The 15,049-nt window shown below is 41.4% G+C and overlaps 1 protein-coding gene across 4 annotated transcripts in view; it reads right to left on the bottom strand.

Moving 5' to 3' along the window:
• MDM4 (MDM4 regulator of p53) overlaps positions 1-15,049 on the bottom strand; it is a 34,259-nt gene extending 19,210 nt beyond the window's left edge. For 2 of the 4 annotated variants that reach the window (XM_033152776.1, XM_033152778.1), the window contains exons 1-5: positions 10,320-10,370; positions 10,081-10,180; positions 8,051-8,125; positions 4,651-4,784; positions 651-706 (exon numbers count right to left, since the gene is read on the bottom strand). In XM_033152776.1, the coding sequence (XP_033008667.1) occupies positions 651-706; positions 4,651-4,784; positions 8,051-8,125; positions 10,081-10,180; positions 10,320-10,330 (376 nt within the window). In that variant the 5' untranslated portion in view covers positions 10,331-10,370. Of the gene's footprint in view, positions 1-650; positions 707-4,650; positions 4,785-8,050; positions 8,126-10,080; positions 10,181-10,319; positions 10,371-12,621; positions 12,645-14,951 lie in introns of those variants that run through there. The other 2 variants (XM_033152779.1, XM_033152777.1) reach the window with 2 other exon arrangements.

The raw sequence follows: 15,049 nt of genomic DNA, 5'->3' as shown, positions 1-15,049 counted from the left end.
TATAAGAACTGGAAATAAACCAATGGTAGAGTATGCATCAGGTGTGGGGAAACCTGTGGTCCTCATTGTTAGTGGACTACAACTTCCATTTCACCAAACAATCATCATGGTAAATGGAGAAGATGGAACAAGAATCCAACAATAACTAGAGGGCCACAGTCACCTGACCTTTGGTATAATCACTCATTTTAAAATCTCAATGATAACCATTGGGATTCTGCTCCCTGCCAACAAATTAAGCTAGTTCATCCATTTAGCAGAATACAGAGAAAGTTAAAAGCACTTTAGCCAGAGGAATGGATGGTATACCATAAATACAGGGTTAACCACAATGATTTCACTCGGACTGAACGTTCTCTCAACTGTACTCACAGGGTTGTGTTTGACTATTACTCCGAACAGACCCACTGAAATAAATCAACAAGTTCGGGGGGGGGGGGGGGATCAGACAACCACCAACTGTATTTAACAATCTCATCATCATCATCATCGTAAGTCTTGAAACTATTGCCCAAAATGTGTCGGGGGTGTGAGAAGGCTGTAGTGTCTCAATACTTTCATCTGCAGACTTTACATGCTTTTACTTACCAAAATTAAATTAAATTTTATAAAGCAATGCCTAAACTTGGCTAATATTAAAAGAAACCTACCTGTAACAGTAATAATAACAGCAGTCACATTCCGTTTCAGCATCTCATAAACTGGTCTGTGGAAAAGTATTTTTTTTTAAAGTTAAGTTCATTCATAGGACAGATTGTGGTATTATCACACATCAAACCTTCTCACCCTTCCACTCAATCTTTAAAGAAAGTAGAAACAGCCAACACAGCCTACAAATTTTCATACAGTTCCCACCCTATCTAGAGTGCAAGCACAATTAAGTATCTCAAAGATTTTTAGGTTAACAATGCAATTTTTTCCTTTAAAAGGAATCTAGCTGTGATGGGTTGACAAGCAATTTCTAAAAGGGATCATCAGGAGAGTAGATTTTACCTTTCTTTAATTACTTTGGAAAAGTATGGCCTTTCTTTGGACTCCAAGTTTGTTACAACTGTGAGATGACATCTTGCCACATGAAATCTCATATTTTAAAGCATGATTTTTGTGCTGATCACACTTCAGCATGTCTGTTCAAATGTGACCCCTAGTATGACAAACTACCCCTATCAGACTCCTCACCCTCAGTTTAACAGCATCACAAATATAAAATGGAGAAAAGCCTTTGCAGCTCTGTGGCTCGTCTAGACACTCTGCCATAGTTTAAGGACAGTATCACTGGCTCCCCTACAAAGAGAGCATTTGCCCATGTGGAGGTAATGTGCCTGAAGACCTACCCCACTACACACAGGTTTGCCCCAGCTAGGAGGATGTAAGAGCAGCTTTCTTCAACGTTTTAAATACCCCAGTTGAGTGATCGATTGGGCATTTGGTAATTTTTTATTAGTGACCCCATACCTCTGAGAAAGTGCCCTGTTTTGCCTTTAGAGTGGCAATTTTAAGGAGAAAAGTTTGTGGGGGTGATAAGTTAAGTTCTTCAGGCAGCAAACTCTTATCTGAGAGAACATCTGGTTCTAATATTTATTTTAATGGTATAATGTATTTTGTTCTGCTTTTATTCTGTTTTACGTATTTTATCTTTTGTAATAACCTCAGGTAGACAAAATAACTAACAAAAAATGCAGTATTGTTGGGAGGCTTGGTTAAGCCTCCATGCAAGGCCAGTATTTTGCCCCATTCCAGGCCTCAAGGTCTGACCTACATATGCAGCATAGCCAGGTAGTGTTCAGTGGCAGCATGGAGCAGGTCACTAGGCAGAAGTCATTTTTTGAATGACCACCTCTCCCCATTCTAAGAACTTCCTGCAAATAAAAATCAGCTCATAAGTTACAGAGCAAGGCTACAACTTGGCATGCTGGTTTTCTATTTGCAGTGAGGTTTTGTTTTAATATGGAGAAGCATTCGGAAGCAGCACTGCTCTATGTGACCAAAAGCAGCATAAGTCTATTTAATGAAGAGTCTTAAAGGTAAAGGTACCCCTGACTGTTAGGTCCAGTCGCGGATGACTCTGGAGTTGCGGCGCTCATCTCGCTCTATAAGCCGAGGGAGCCGGTGTTTGTCCACAGACAGCTTCCAGGTCATGCGGCCAGCATGACTAAGCCACTTCTGGTGAACCAGAGCAGTGCACAGAAACGCTGTTTACCTTCCTGCCAGAGTGGTGCCTATTTATCCACTTGCACTTTGACGTGCTTTCGAACTGCTAGGTGGGCAGGAGCTGGGACCAAGCAATGGGAGCACACCCCATCACGGGTGAAGAGTCATATGGCACCTTAAATACCAACACATTTATTGTGCCTTAAGCTTTCAGAGACTAAGTCTACTTCATCATATCAAGTCTAGCCCTCATCTGCAGCTACATATACAAATATGATACAGGTGGGGAAATGAGGTATAGAAAGTACACAAGTAAGTGGCAATTCAATTAGGCTGGAAAATTTGCGAGACGAGTATGATAACCCTTTATAAGATTGTATAAGAGCAGTGGTAGGCGATAAAACAATCAACTAGGCACTGCTGAGTTAATCAACATCTGAAGTGTGAAAAATCCAATGACTCCATTCAATCCCAAATGAAGAGGCTTGAACTTCTGAATTTTTATTTAGCTGTTTCACAGTGGAGTTCCCCTTTGAAATTATTTTGTTCATGTATGGCCAAATACAGTAGATTTCAATTAGATGCTTGCACCCCTACTTCCGGCGGCGACGCCATCGCCGGGTGGTCGAAGGCTGCTTCGGGTCCGAAGCGCCTTGTCCATCCCGGGGGTTAGGAGCCGCGCTACCGCAGCGCGCGGCTCCGGTTGGGGTGCGGGAAGAGCGTCCCGCACCCTGGGCTCCCCGGCTGCGCCCGCGGAGGCTCTGAACCCTTCCCTTGCCCCCCCTGTAAAGGGGGAGTGGGGGTGAAGGGCAAACGGAGCCGGGCTTCGGGGATATGCCCCAACCGGGATGCAAATGCGGCGACAGAGCCCGCGGTGAGCGTCCAAGTTCTACCTGTGAAGAATGGAGCTAAAAGAACCCGGTGGTCGTGAGTAAAGAATTTGATTAGAAATCGTGCTTTTGGAACGATCCGGGGGGAAGGAGAATGGCAGCCTGCCCTCCCTCCCTTCGAGCTCAAGAATCTAACCAATTTGAATGATTGCTGCTACAGAACTGGCTACAATGTATTTAAAATTGACACAGGAGACTGGCAAACTTTTCTTTTGGGAAGTTAACTAGAGGAAAATATCTCCTTTTAAAGTTGCGGTATTTGCGCTCCAGCTCAGGAAAATGGCGATGAACAAAGAGGGGAGTAGAAATATGACACCCGCTTCCTCCTCCTCTGCCAGTATGCTGGGTTTCGTCCTTGAACTGGCACTGAACTCTGGACTAACGGACGAACAGAGACTCACTGCCTTGAAGGTGGAATTGCTTTATAGAAAAGTCAAAGTCTTGTGTGGGGGTCTGAAATGGAACCAATTGCCCACAGAGGAGGCTTACAAAACTTTTGATACTTTGGAAGAAAGCCTTGCCAAAGAGCTGAGAGGATGGATGCAAAGATGGAGTGAAATGAATGAGCTACTTCGGAGAAGAAATTCGCCTTTTGGGGGTGGCAGCCCCAAGGCGACGTTAAGATTTTGTATATCCAGTCCCCGAGGTGTGAGCTCGGGGGCCAGGGACAGAGAATTAAGGTATTTACAAGAAGAAAAGGAATGTTACAAAGAACCGAAGAAGCTGAGAGATGATGAGAGGGACACCTCTGAACTCGCGGCAAGGAGAGGTTTGGACTGTGCCTGGATCTGTGGACGCTTGGAGAGGGAAGAGATATGGAAGTTCAGTGCTGATGCCATCAGGAGAAGAATAATGGACAGAGGGGGTGTGGGGTGAAGCATTAAGTAAAATTTTAAGCAGCCTGATATGGTAAATTGAAATCGGAGGGTGAATACTGTCAACAACACTTTGTTATATTTTTTATTTGAACATGAAAGGAGATATTTCAAGTTTTTACGTTATTAGCAGCAACTTTAAGGATAGAAGAGATAGATTAGATGCGAATGATTTGTGAAGATCTATGAGGTGGAGTATAAGCAAAGTGAATTTAAGTGGATTAAGTTTATGGATTTAGAAGATTAAATGGTGAGGTATTATTATGATGATGCATTTTTAGTAAATGTTGAAGATATAATTGAATGTAATTATACAATTGAAGTTAATGTTTTTTTTGTAGGAGAAATGGTTATAAAATAGATCAAGGATATAAACTCGAAGGTGAAAAGGCAGGGGAAGTCAAAAGTCAAGATATGGAACTAGAAATTTTTTTTTTCTAGAAAGATGCAATAAGAAAGCTTGACATTGTTTGTATTTGTTTTATCTGTTTTGCATTTGTTTAATTGTAGGTGTGGGTGTGGGTATATGTTTGTTATAGAAAAATGCCAATAAATTCTTATAAAAAAAAAAAAATAGATGCTTGCACCCCTAAAATACATTATGATCAAAGGGGAAGGAGGGATCACTTGTGTCACAAGTTATCTATACCACCCAAGCTGAAGAGGGACCATAGATTAGAAAGTTGCTTTACACACAGGAAACTTATTCTATGTATGTTTTAGAGATTTCCTACCTTGGGTCATTCACAGAGAAGCTTTCACAACCTAGAAGATCCCCCAGCTGGTCTCCTCCACAATACACCATGTGCTGCTGTTTTTTGTCATATAGCTGCTTCTTTGAGATATACTCTCCAAGGTAATGTACAAGCTAGGCAAATAAATAAAAAAACACCTAATAAGACATGCAGCAAGAATTAAACCAGAAAGGACTGTTCTCTATTACAACTGTTTCAGCATTTGTTGAACTTTTTCCTCTGTAAATAACATTTCACAACGATAGTGTTCCTAGTCAGTAAAACCACTTGTGATTTTATATGGCTTCCACCCATCATCTCATTTTATGAATTAAAGCTCTCTTATTTTATGAATTAAAGCTTATCGCATCCTTTGAACCAACGTAGATACTGATGGTTGGATTCAACTAACACAGGGAAGCTAGCAGAATGCAGCACAAGAGCTTCCACAAGTGCAACAGGGCTCTCCCACCCTCTCCTGCCCCAATTCCACTCTGGAAGGTCAGGAGAATCCCCAGAATAGTGATGGGAAGGAGAGGGGGAATCACTCCTTCTGGCAAGCTGGAATGCTTGTGCTGATGGGGCAACTGAGACAACAGACTTTTAATTCCTCCAGTTTCAGTCCTTTATCTTTCAGCTACCCACATGGCATAAGAGGGTCATATATTCATCAAGTGCTCCCCAACCTGCAGGTTGTGACACACAAGTGGGCTGTGAGCCTGTGCACGTGGGTCATAGGGTTGATAAGTAAAATCAGAATAATTACCACCTTGAACTGGGCCTGGAATCATAATGGCAACCAACATAACTGTTTTAAAATAGGGGTTCACAGAATTGGAATTGTATGAGCTCTAAACAGAACTCCACAATCCAGCTAATATGGAACTCCCACATCCAAACCGCTTTCCAAGGAGAGAAAAAAAATGCTCAATTTTTTAAACAGGAACATTTCTCTCTCCTTAGAAAGCAGTTTGCATTCAAAGTACCAGAGAAAGCACTTCAGGGATAACTGCAAACCACTTAAGGCATCAGCAACTGGGGGGGGGGGAGGGAATAGGAAACACAGAATAAACAGACATGGGTAGTTTTTATAATCCATATTCATTCCCTAATTAGAACCCCACAGGCTGGAGCTTGGATATATGGGGATCTCAAAGATGACAACTGTAGATCTGTTTAAGAGGAGACTCTGAACATTAATATCTGTGCACCTTAAATTGTCTGGAAATATAACCAGTCTAGAGCAGGACTAAGAAACCACTGATCCTTCTAGCATTGCTGGACTACATCATCCCTAACCACTGGCCATGCTGGCTGGGGCTGATGAGAATCAGAGTCCAACAACATTTTGAGGCTCAAAGGTTCACCATCCCTGGTCTAGAGCTTAACAGTGGTAAACAGAAAGTGGCATTAGTTATAATGCAGGAGATGGTAATATGTAAATAATACATGCTCAATGTTTATTTTATTGTATTAGGTAGATTTTTAAAAGCTGGGAATTAAGCAGATGTAAAGTACTTGTCATTATAAGGGTCAGAGAAGATTTTATATATATTCACAGTGTAATAAAAGTTTTTTACAAATACCCTAACCTCCTCCTGAGAAGCTTAGGGCCACTTTCCCATGGGTGTCCCAAACACTGCTCAGATACACTGCATCCCTTCAGCGGCCAAACCATACTATGGGCTCAAGTATTCCCAATCAGCTATTTTTGTTTTATTTATTTATTATACCCCACTCAGCTAGATGGGTTGCCCCTGCCAATCTGGGTGGCTTTCAACACATATAAAAACATAATGAAATATCAAACATTAAAAACTTCCTGATACAGGGCTGCCTTCAGAAATAAGGCCAATAGACACAGAGCCCCACTGCTTGTGTGAGAGTTGCAAGTTTAAAATTAAGGCAATGACACTGCAATCAGATAATTCCTGAACTGCAATCCAGATCCAACTGAAGTGGTGCAGCCACACACTACTATATAACACACAAGTGGAGCCTATCCTTCATGTAATACATTAAGCATAAAAGCCTAGTCTCCCCTCTGTGTCTCCAGCAAAAGGGAGCGGGGAGTCTCACCTAGAGAAGATACTGTAAATGCAAAATGAACAACTACTAGCAGCTTCCACCCATTGCTCGGGGACAAGTCCTTATTGCGCTCACTAACTGTAGGCTGGTGTGGCAAATTAACATTTTAACACTAAAACCCCTTCCATTCAAAGTATTCAATTTGTTTTTTTGCAAAAAATATTAGAAGCTAAATAAGTTATTTAAATGCATAAGTGTTTAAAATAAGTCACGGAGCACTACAGGAATATCTGACACATTCCTAATGAAAAGCCACTGCATTTAATTCTTAGCTGACAGGATACCCCTGTAAATCACAGCTAGTGTCATTTTTCTAATCTTGTACACACTTTGCATTTTCATCTTAAAATAAATGATTTCACAGGGTGTCTTGGGTTTAGCTGACAAGACTTTTCCAATGAAATGAGAGAAAATAAAAAAGTATAATTCAAAAACTTTCAAGCTTCAATTGGCAACAAGAAACATTTATAAGTCTCTCAGGATTACAACTAATGCAGTTTCCCTCCAACTCTTAATACTGACTGATAGCCCTAAATCATTTTATAATAGCTATTCAACAATAAAAAAGCTGCTGCTCTTTTAGCATCTGCAACAGGCAGCTCAAAAAACCTTTTGATGAATAAAACACACACCCATGGCAATAAGGATGTGCCTATTTCACATGAAAGGTACAGAAGTGCTGAGACGAAAATCTGCCCCTCCATATTTCAGCCTCCATGCTCAAACTAGGGGATGCATTATTAAGAATAGTTATGGATAATCTTTATGGACACCCACCTCCTCCCCCAAAAAACCCACTTTCACCAACACTGCTCTCTCAGATTATTGGGAAGAAGCAGAAACATTTCATTCTAGCCACTAAATTATCCAGAATAAACTTGCAAAATTACACACAGCAGCATATCAATCACCAGAAGGAAATCAAAAGGTAGCAAACTGGAAATGTTGAGAACAGATGAAACGGCATCTGAAAGTGGCAAATGCTTATGTCAAATAAACTGATTACCAAATAGAAGCAAATATTAGGGAGCATAAAACAGCATACATAATTCAAAGACCATATGCACAGTCCTCATTTTGTGGAAGTTAACATTATACTTTCCTGCTTCAACAGCCTAAATATGGGAAGTAAGAGGGGTTTTCCAATAGGGCTGAGCCAAAATGTGTTCGCAAGTTCATTTGTTTGGGCTATGAAGTCAAAGGGGGGCATTTCAGCAATATTAGGTGTGGATGAAGAGTGGTATATAAATACATAAAATAAGGCAACCATCAAAACTGTTTCCAATACAGAAGAGTGTGCGTATCAACTCACCTCCTTTAGTGTGAAAGTTTCACCTTGAGTACCTGCAGCTCGCAGAATCTTCAGGAGTGGCGGTTTTGGTCGTAGCTAAGATATGTGATAAAGAGAGTTTTCTAAAAGCCATGTTCCATAACTTGTGTGAGGTGACAGATTAAATGCTGCCCATACCTATCCCAGAACAGGAAACTAAATGCTTATTGCAAGCCTGAAACACACAACTACAATTTCCCATCCCCACCAACACACCTTTGAAACAAATAATTCTAAGGTGAAGTGACTAACAAATGATGCATAACCTCAATGTAAATCATACATTTCACTTTACCAAAGAGAGAGAAAGAAATTTAAAGAGAATGAGCATGAGAGGCAACAGCAACATATCAAATCCCAAGTATCATAACACACATGTTGCTTCCCCACCCTCTCTCACTGCAGCAGTCATAATACCCAATTAGGGCCACAATGATGTTATATCAACTCCAAGTGAAACTTTATACCCAGGCAGCTTCATAAGGCTGAATCAATGAAATTGCCTGAAACAAGAAGGCCCATTGGTCTGTATTAAATACCTCATTACCCTCTATATTCCCAATGCTAAAATGAGGCACAAAGGTGAAGTGTTGGTATGTTCAGGCTAAGCGGGCAGAACAAGGGAGTTACCAGCCTAGAGTCATTCTAGACCAGTTTCAAAATTACACTGGCCGTACCGACTCCCATTTTCCCACATGTCTGTGGAGTTATGCAGTTCTGTGTCACCAACAGCATTTAATCACACAGTTTCCAAACAGTACCCAGGCAGCCAATGCACTGCAAATTCCAAAATGTTACCCATCTTAACTCAGGATTTTGTTGGAAACTGTTTCCCAGCACTCTCACTAGATACTGTGTATTTTACAAATTAAAAAGACTAATCATTTGGGGACTCCTGTGTGTTTTCCAAAATCAAGCCTAAGGAAAGCATCAAAACTGCATGCCTGCTTTTGAAACCGTTTGCAGGCAGCAGAACACAAATTAAGCTCACTTAGAAGTTCAGTGCTCACAGTAATCTAACACAAGGCTCATACACAACCAAATAATTAAATTAGATAATAGTTCCAAATTCCAACCTAAGGGGCCTCTGTCATGTTGGTTGATTTCTTCATTTTAAGACACCCTGTCCTCTGCTTTTCATTGTAACTCCAAAGAGGAACACCTGAACCACCTCAATGTATTTCACTTGGGACCCTAAGAACTCCAGCATAACCAAATTGGATATAAATATTAGATTATTCTCAGCTCCCCATGATACTAAATTTGACAGCTAATATATGGCCATTAACTCAAATGTCTTTATTTAGTCAATATTTTCTCCCAGTAGTGAGAATAAACAAACATGCTTAATCATATTATCTGGGAACTATAATAGATAGTACCACTTCTAAATTAATATGCTAGGGAACTAAATCCCAATGGAAAAGCCAGTTGTCATTAATGGCAAATAAAATTAGAAGTTGAACTCCTTCCTGCTTGATTAGCACCAACTGTCATCTGCACTTGTCTTTCCCGCTTCCATCTATATTGCTGTGTGTTACACCCCCTTTTCCAGCCACTTCTGGGTCATGATGCATGTGCAGTTGCGCATCAATTGGACATGTGTAAATCGGTTGTTGCCTGTATTTATACATCCTGAGCCAACAATGGAAGGGTTCACAGCATTAACAGCCAAAAACGGTCTTGCTTCTTACATACCTGCAGTGTTGGATTCAAACTAAATGAAACATAGCACACACACTCTCTCTCTCTGCCTTTCCAGTTTGCAACTTTCCTTCCACCTTCTGGTTCACTTAACTCAAGTCTGACCTTTTGTCTTTCTAACAGACAGCTGAAGGAGGGTAGCCCACCCATTTGCCCTCTGTCTGGAGCCACTCCCTTTGCTCCATTTAGGACCCTTAAGCAGGCTGGCCTGGCTATTCCAGCAATAGAATCCATGCTGGATCCAGGAATTAAAATGGGGCCCAGGCTTCAGTCAAACCCCTCCTCCCAAAAAACTCATAATAGGTTACCTGTTTGACTTGTTGAGGTGGTGTTCTACAGGCACTCTCTGGTGTAGAGGTGGAAGATGACATTTTGGCAGTGAAGTAGCTGTCTGTCTTCAATACAAGCCTAAATCCAAAATAAGATTTATCAATTAGTCTGAAAGAAAGCACACACAAAACTGTGCCAGAACAGATGCTATTCAGAAGTCTTAGAAAACCATTTGGCACAAAATTAAATAATAGGATAGGATCCTAGGAGTACTTACATGTCTAACATTAAGACCACCCTATTACCATTTTTTAAGTTTGGTTAACAACTTTTAAAAATCCAACACCTACTAGTCTAATATAAATTAGACTATTATGAAGGAAAAGCCTGCAACTCCTCATTTATTACCCCTTAACTAGATATCTTTCCTCTTCTTCTAGAGACGTGTGTCTGAAACAACTTCTTCAAAGTGCAGTCCCAAGCAATCTTTACTCTTCTGACCCTTTGAGCCCAAATATAACCAAGTCCCCTCTGGCATGTTGAGGCAAATCCCTAAAACAGTGAATGTGTTAGGATGAGTCACTTGAACACTAACAGCTGAGTCATTAAACTAGTACCCAATCATGGTTAACTTGGTAAGCAACCAGGGCTGGGGCAAACAACTGAATGTACTAGTGCTAAAGGTAATGATACAGTTTATCCTATAAACTGAAAAGTTCCACAAGTGTTTATGAAAAATACAGTATGCTATATGCACAGCTTTCAAATCAGAAAGCTCTATTTTCATTCAGTTCCAGCAAAGAAAACATGAAATAGCAAAAATCCCTAAATCAGAATCCAGAATTATTTATTGTGGCACCATTTACAATAAACAGCCAGTTAAAATGGCAGTATCAGAGCTCTCTCCTATAGTATTTATTCTGAAGTAAATCATACTGAAACATGTATGGACATGAGCTTTATTGCAAATGTTGGGTTTGGTATGGATATTACAACTTGTGGAGACTGTGATATCTAGAGGCTGAATGAGATGGCTACTAAATGATAAGCATGAGATCTCAGTATATCTATGGATTATTATCAGATTTAAACAAATCAGACTGAAAAGTCTAACTGATTAAAAACCTATGCAACCTATGTGTAGACAGAAACTTAGTATGTATACATTGATTCACTTTAAATAGAAAAGGGATTACATCCAAATTCCGATACTGTATTTCAGAATGAAATTAAGGGAACACGTTTTTCATTCACTGAATTGACAGCCTTGTTCTCTAATGTGGCAGTTTTCAAAATAACTACAAAACATGTACAGACCTGCATGTCCTAGTGGTGGGGTTTAAAATAACAGGCTAGAAGTAATGGCAGTTCATGTCCTGTTTCTTAACCTCTGACGGAATAAGTACAGTACTGGTAAAACCCTCCAGCTGGATTTTCCATGGTGCTCAGTAAAGAATACTAACAGGCTAAACCAGGTTTGGATCTTTGGATAAACTTGTCAATGATGGCTGGAAAAAAGTATGACATCCATGTATAACTATGACTTTCTCTATGAGCTCACAACAGTACTTGAAGTTTAAGAATTCAGAAAATAGTTTTAAAACAGCTAAAAAATATATTTAGCTTAACAGAAGATGGCCACAATTTATTTAAAACCATAAAACACTAGACATATGGGCGTACTTCCCACATGCAGGTACTGTGAGGGTACAGTGGTGCCTCGCAAGACGAAATTAATTCGTTCTGCGAGTAGTTTCGTATTGCGAAAAATTCGTCTTGCAAAGAACGACCATAGGAATGCATAGGAATTTAATTCCCATAGGAATGCATTGAAATTTTCGTCTTGCGAGTCGCGCCCATAGGGAAATTCGTCTTGCGAGTCACCCTTTCGTTAGCGAATGCCTTTCGTCTAGCGAGTTTTTCGTCTAGCGAGGCATTCGTCTAGCGAGGTACCACTGTATTTTCCATTTGTCTGTTGACCTCCAAAATAAAGGAGGGCACCCCTACTGCTCAAATTCAAAAACAGAAGACAGCACCCCTCTGCTTATTTTTGCCTAACTCCTTGCAACTTCTAGACATCACATATAGTAAATATGCTGTTCGTGATTTATGTACATATTTTGTCTCTCTTAATTTGTTCTTAGAATTTTAAATATATTCAGATTTATTCCCCCTCCCGCACTTGCAGACTGGCATGACACTGGCAGGTGAGAGAGTTGTCATCTGTTTGTAGTGGTTTCGGTTGTATTTTTCATGAACACTTGTGGAACTTTTCCATGTCAATTATATAGGATAAACAGACATATATGTGTGTACCCCTCCCCCCTCCTGTGGGGGGGGGGACACCATGTTGCAACAGCTTTAATAAAGATCAGGCTTACTAGCTGTTTTGCTTCTCAATATTCTCTGGTTGGTCTCTTGTTATTTTCTCCTACCGGTAGTGGACTCTATATGGGCTCTTGGGTACCCCATAAGGGAAAAGGAGAAGGGTTTTTTTCTCCTAACAGGTAGAATTTCCAGTACTAATTGAATGACTCCGCTGTGACTCATCTGAACACATTCACTGTTTTAGGACTTGCCTGAGCATGTCCTAGGGGACTTGGTTTTCTTTGGGCTCAAAGGGTCAGAAGAGTAAAGACTGCTTGGGACTTCACTTTGAAGAAGCTATTTCAAAGGAAAGATAAATACCCCATTAAGGTCTAATAAATGATGACGGCTTTTCATTCATAATAGCTTTATTTATACTTGACTGGTAAGTGTATATGTAGGTTTTTAAAGTTGTCACCAACTGAAAAAAGGTAATAAGGTGGTCTTCGTTTTGGTCATATAAGTATCCCCTAGGATCTTATCACTTATTTTTGTGCCCAATAGTTGTAAATTGCCATATGAGATTAGCAGTTATAACAATACTTGGGGAGGGGGGGCAAAAACACTTTGTTGCAAGCTGGTACTATTAAGCATTGCAGGGGATTAGTGTTGGACTAGATGACCCTTGGGATATCTTCTAATTCTACAATTCTGATTCTACAAGCATTCATTTATTCCCTTTAAAATAACATGGGAAATGTGAAGAAATATCATCCCACACCCTCTAAGAGTTATCCAGCATTCTGAGATCATAGAAAACGATCAGTCCCCTGTGAATTGTTTGGGGACTTAAAATAATCAAACGTGATGCAGTGAGAATGCTCCTGTTCAGGATACTACTTTCTATTCACCTTCAAACCATCCCCAACAGTCAGTTAATATTCTGCTTTGATGGAATGCTTTGATGGTGTTTCCTGCTTGGCAGGGGGTTGGACTGGATGGCCCTTGTGGTCTCTTCCAACTCTGGGATTCTATAATTCTATGTTGCAATGGAGGATGCCAAGAACTCATTGGGCTATTGAGTTTCCTAAATCTTAGGGTCCTTATTTTCCTAAATATGTTTTTTATTTCTGGGAACCTTGGGCATTCCCTCAAGCCTGGTAATATCTCCAGCTTGTGTATGGAAGGTGCCGTTTCGGCTATATTAAGACGGGCACTCCTAGAATTGAGATTGCCGCATGATGATGACTACGTGCGTACATTGCTGTCTACTTACTGTTCACTTTCCAATGCATTACTAATCTCTTAAAAATCACTTCCTTCTTTCTAAGCTTTACTTAAAATGGCTAGGCAGGGCAACTAAGCAGCAAATGCCGGCTGTCATTCAGCAACTTTAATTTCCGCGTCTTACGTAAAAATGACGGGCGCACTGAATGATGTAAGGACCTGCGCACTCCCTCATTTTTAAACTTTCCCTCTAAAATATTTAACACGTTCTCCAACCATTTTTCCACGATGTCAGAGCCAGCTCCTGCTTAGTTATAAACAAACTCAAAAAAGTAATTTCAAAAGTTTATGGGGGGGGGCAAAGAAAGCTACTTTAGACAAAGCCCTCAGTGATGGGGTGCTTACACAAAGCACAAGTGCATGCAAATCAGATGAAAGATACCCTTCCTTAAAAAAGTAAAAGCAATATGCCTGAACTTGGCGAGTTTAATTATGAGAAACATCAAAACGAGAGCTAAGCATGCGTACAAATGCCAGTCCTTGAAAAAAAAAATACCTCCTTTAATTTTGCTTTTCGGACTAGTGAATGCTGTAATAATGATGCCAATGGGGACATTAATTTCTGTTAGACCTTCCCCTGTGTTCTCCCCTCCTTACACTAAGGAAAAGGCAGTCAAAAGTCCCAGAATACCCAAGTGCTACTGATACAGCAGGGACTTCCCCTCTCCAAAGCCTATCAAGCGGTACCTCCTCCCACAGCCTGGAACTGGAGACTATGGAAGACAATCTTACTCGGCTACGAGTGATCGCCAAAGAAGAAAACTATTCTACGCCAAGGAAAACAAAGCGTCTCATAAATGCTTTGGGGTCCAGGACAGCGTCTTCACGGCCCCCCTCGCAACACGCCACCTCCAACATCCCAATGCTAACATTTGCGCCCGCAAAAACTCCAGGAGCCACAGTTGCCAACTGACCAGGGAAGAAGAGGGAGAGGAGCAGCAGCCTGCCTGCCCTTGCTTCCCCCCCCCCCACACTAGTAACTGTTCCCTATATTAGCATGTAAAAACACGCCACCGTGGGCGCAAGTCGACGGACAGCGCTTTTTACCACAAGCGCTTTTCTGTACATCCCAGGCCAAGGGGGGTTCTCGAAGCTGCCGGTCCAAAAAGTCGGCAACCCCCGCCCCGTGGCTTTCCCCCTCCTGCGCTTCCCCGCCTCAACCCAGCCACGGACCCGCCTTTTCCCAAAAAGTTCCTTTCGCTGAGGGGGAACTTGGAGGGCCCCCTGGAGCTGTTCGGCACCCCGCCCACCGTTCGCCCTCCTACGGAGAAGCCGCGAGACTCTCGGGGCCCTCACCGCCTCCTCCGGGACTCACCCTAAGGCCGCTCCACGGCGCCCAGCAACTCCCGGCTAGTCACGGGGGGCGGGGCGGATTGGGGAGGACGGGGCCCTTAACACCTTCGGCGGCTCGTC

Source organism: Lacerta agilis, chromosome 6, assembly GCF_009819535.1.
Source record: "Lacerta agilis isolate rLacAgi1 chromosome 6, rLacAgi1.pri, whole genome shotgun sequence".
Classification (NCBI taxonomy): domain Eukaryota; kingdom Metazoa; phylum Chordata; class Lepidosauria; order Squamata; family Lacertidae; genus Lacerta; species Lacerta agilis.
Note: the sequence above shows the minus strand (reverse complement) of the source record. Positions and strands in the feature narration are given on the sequence as shown.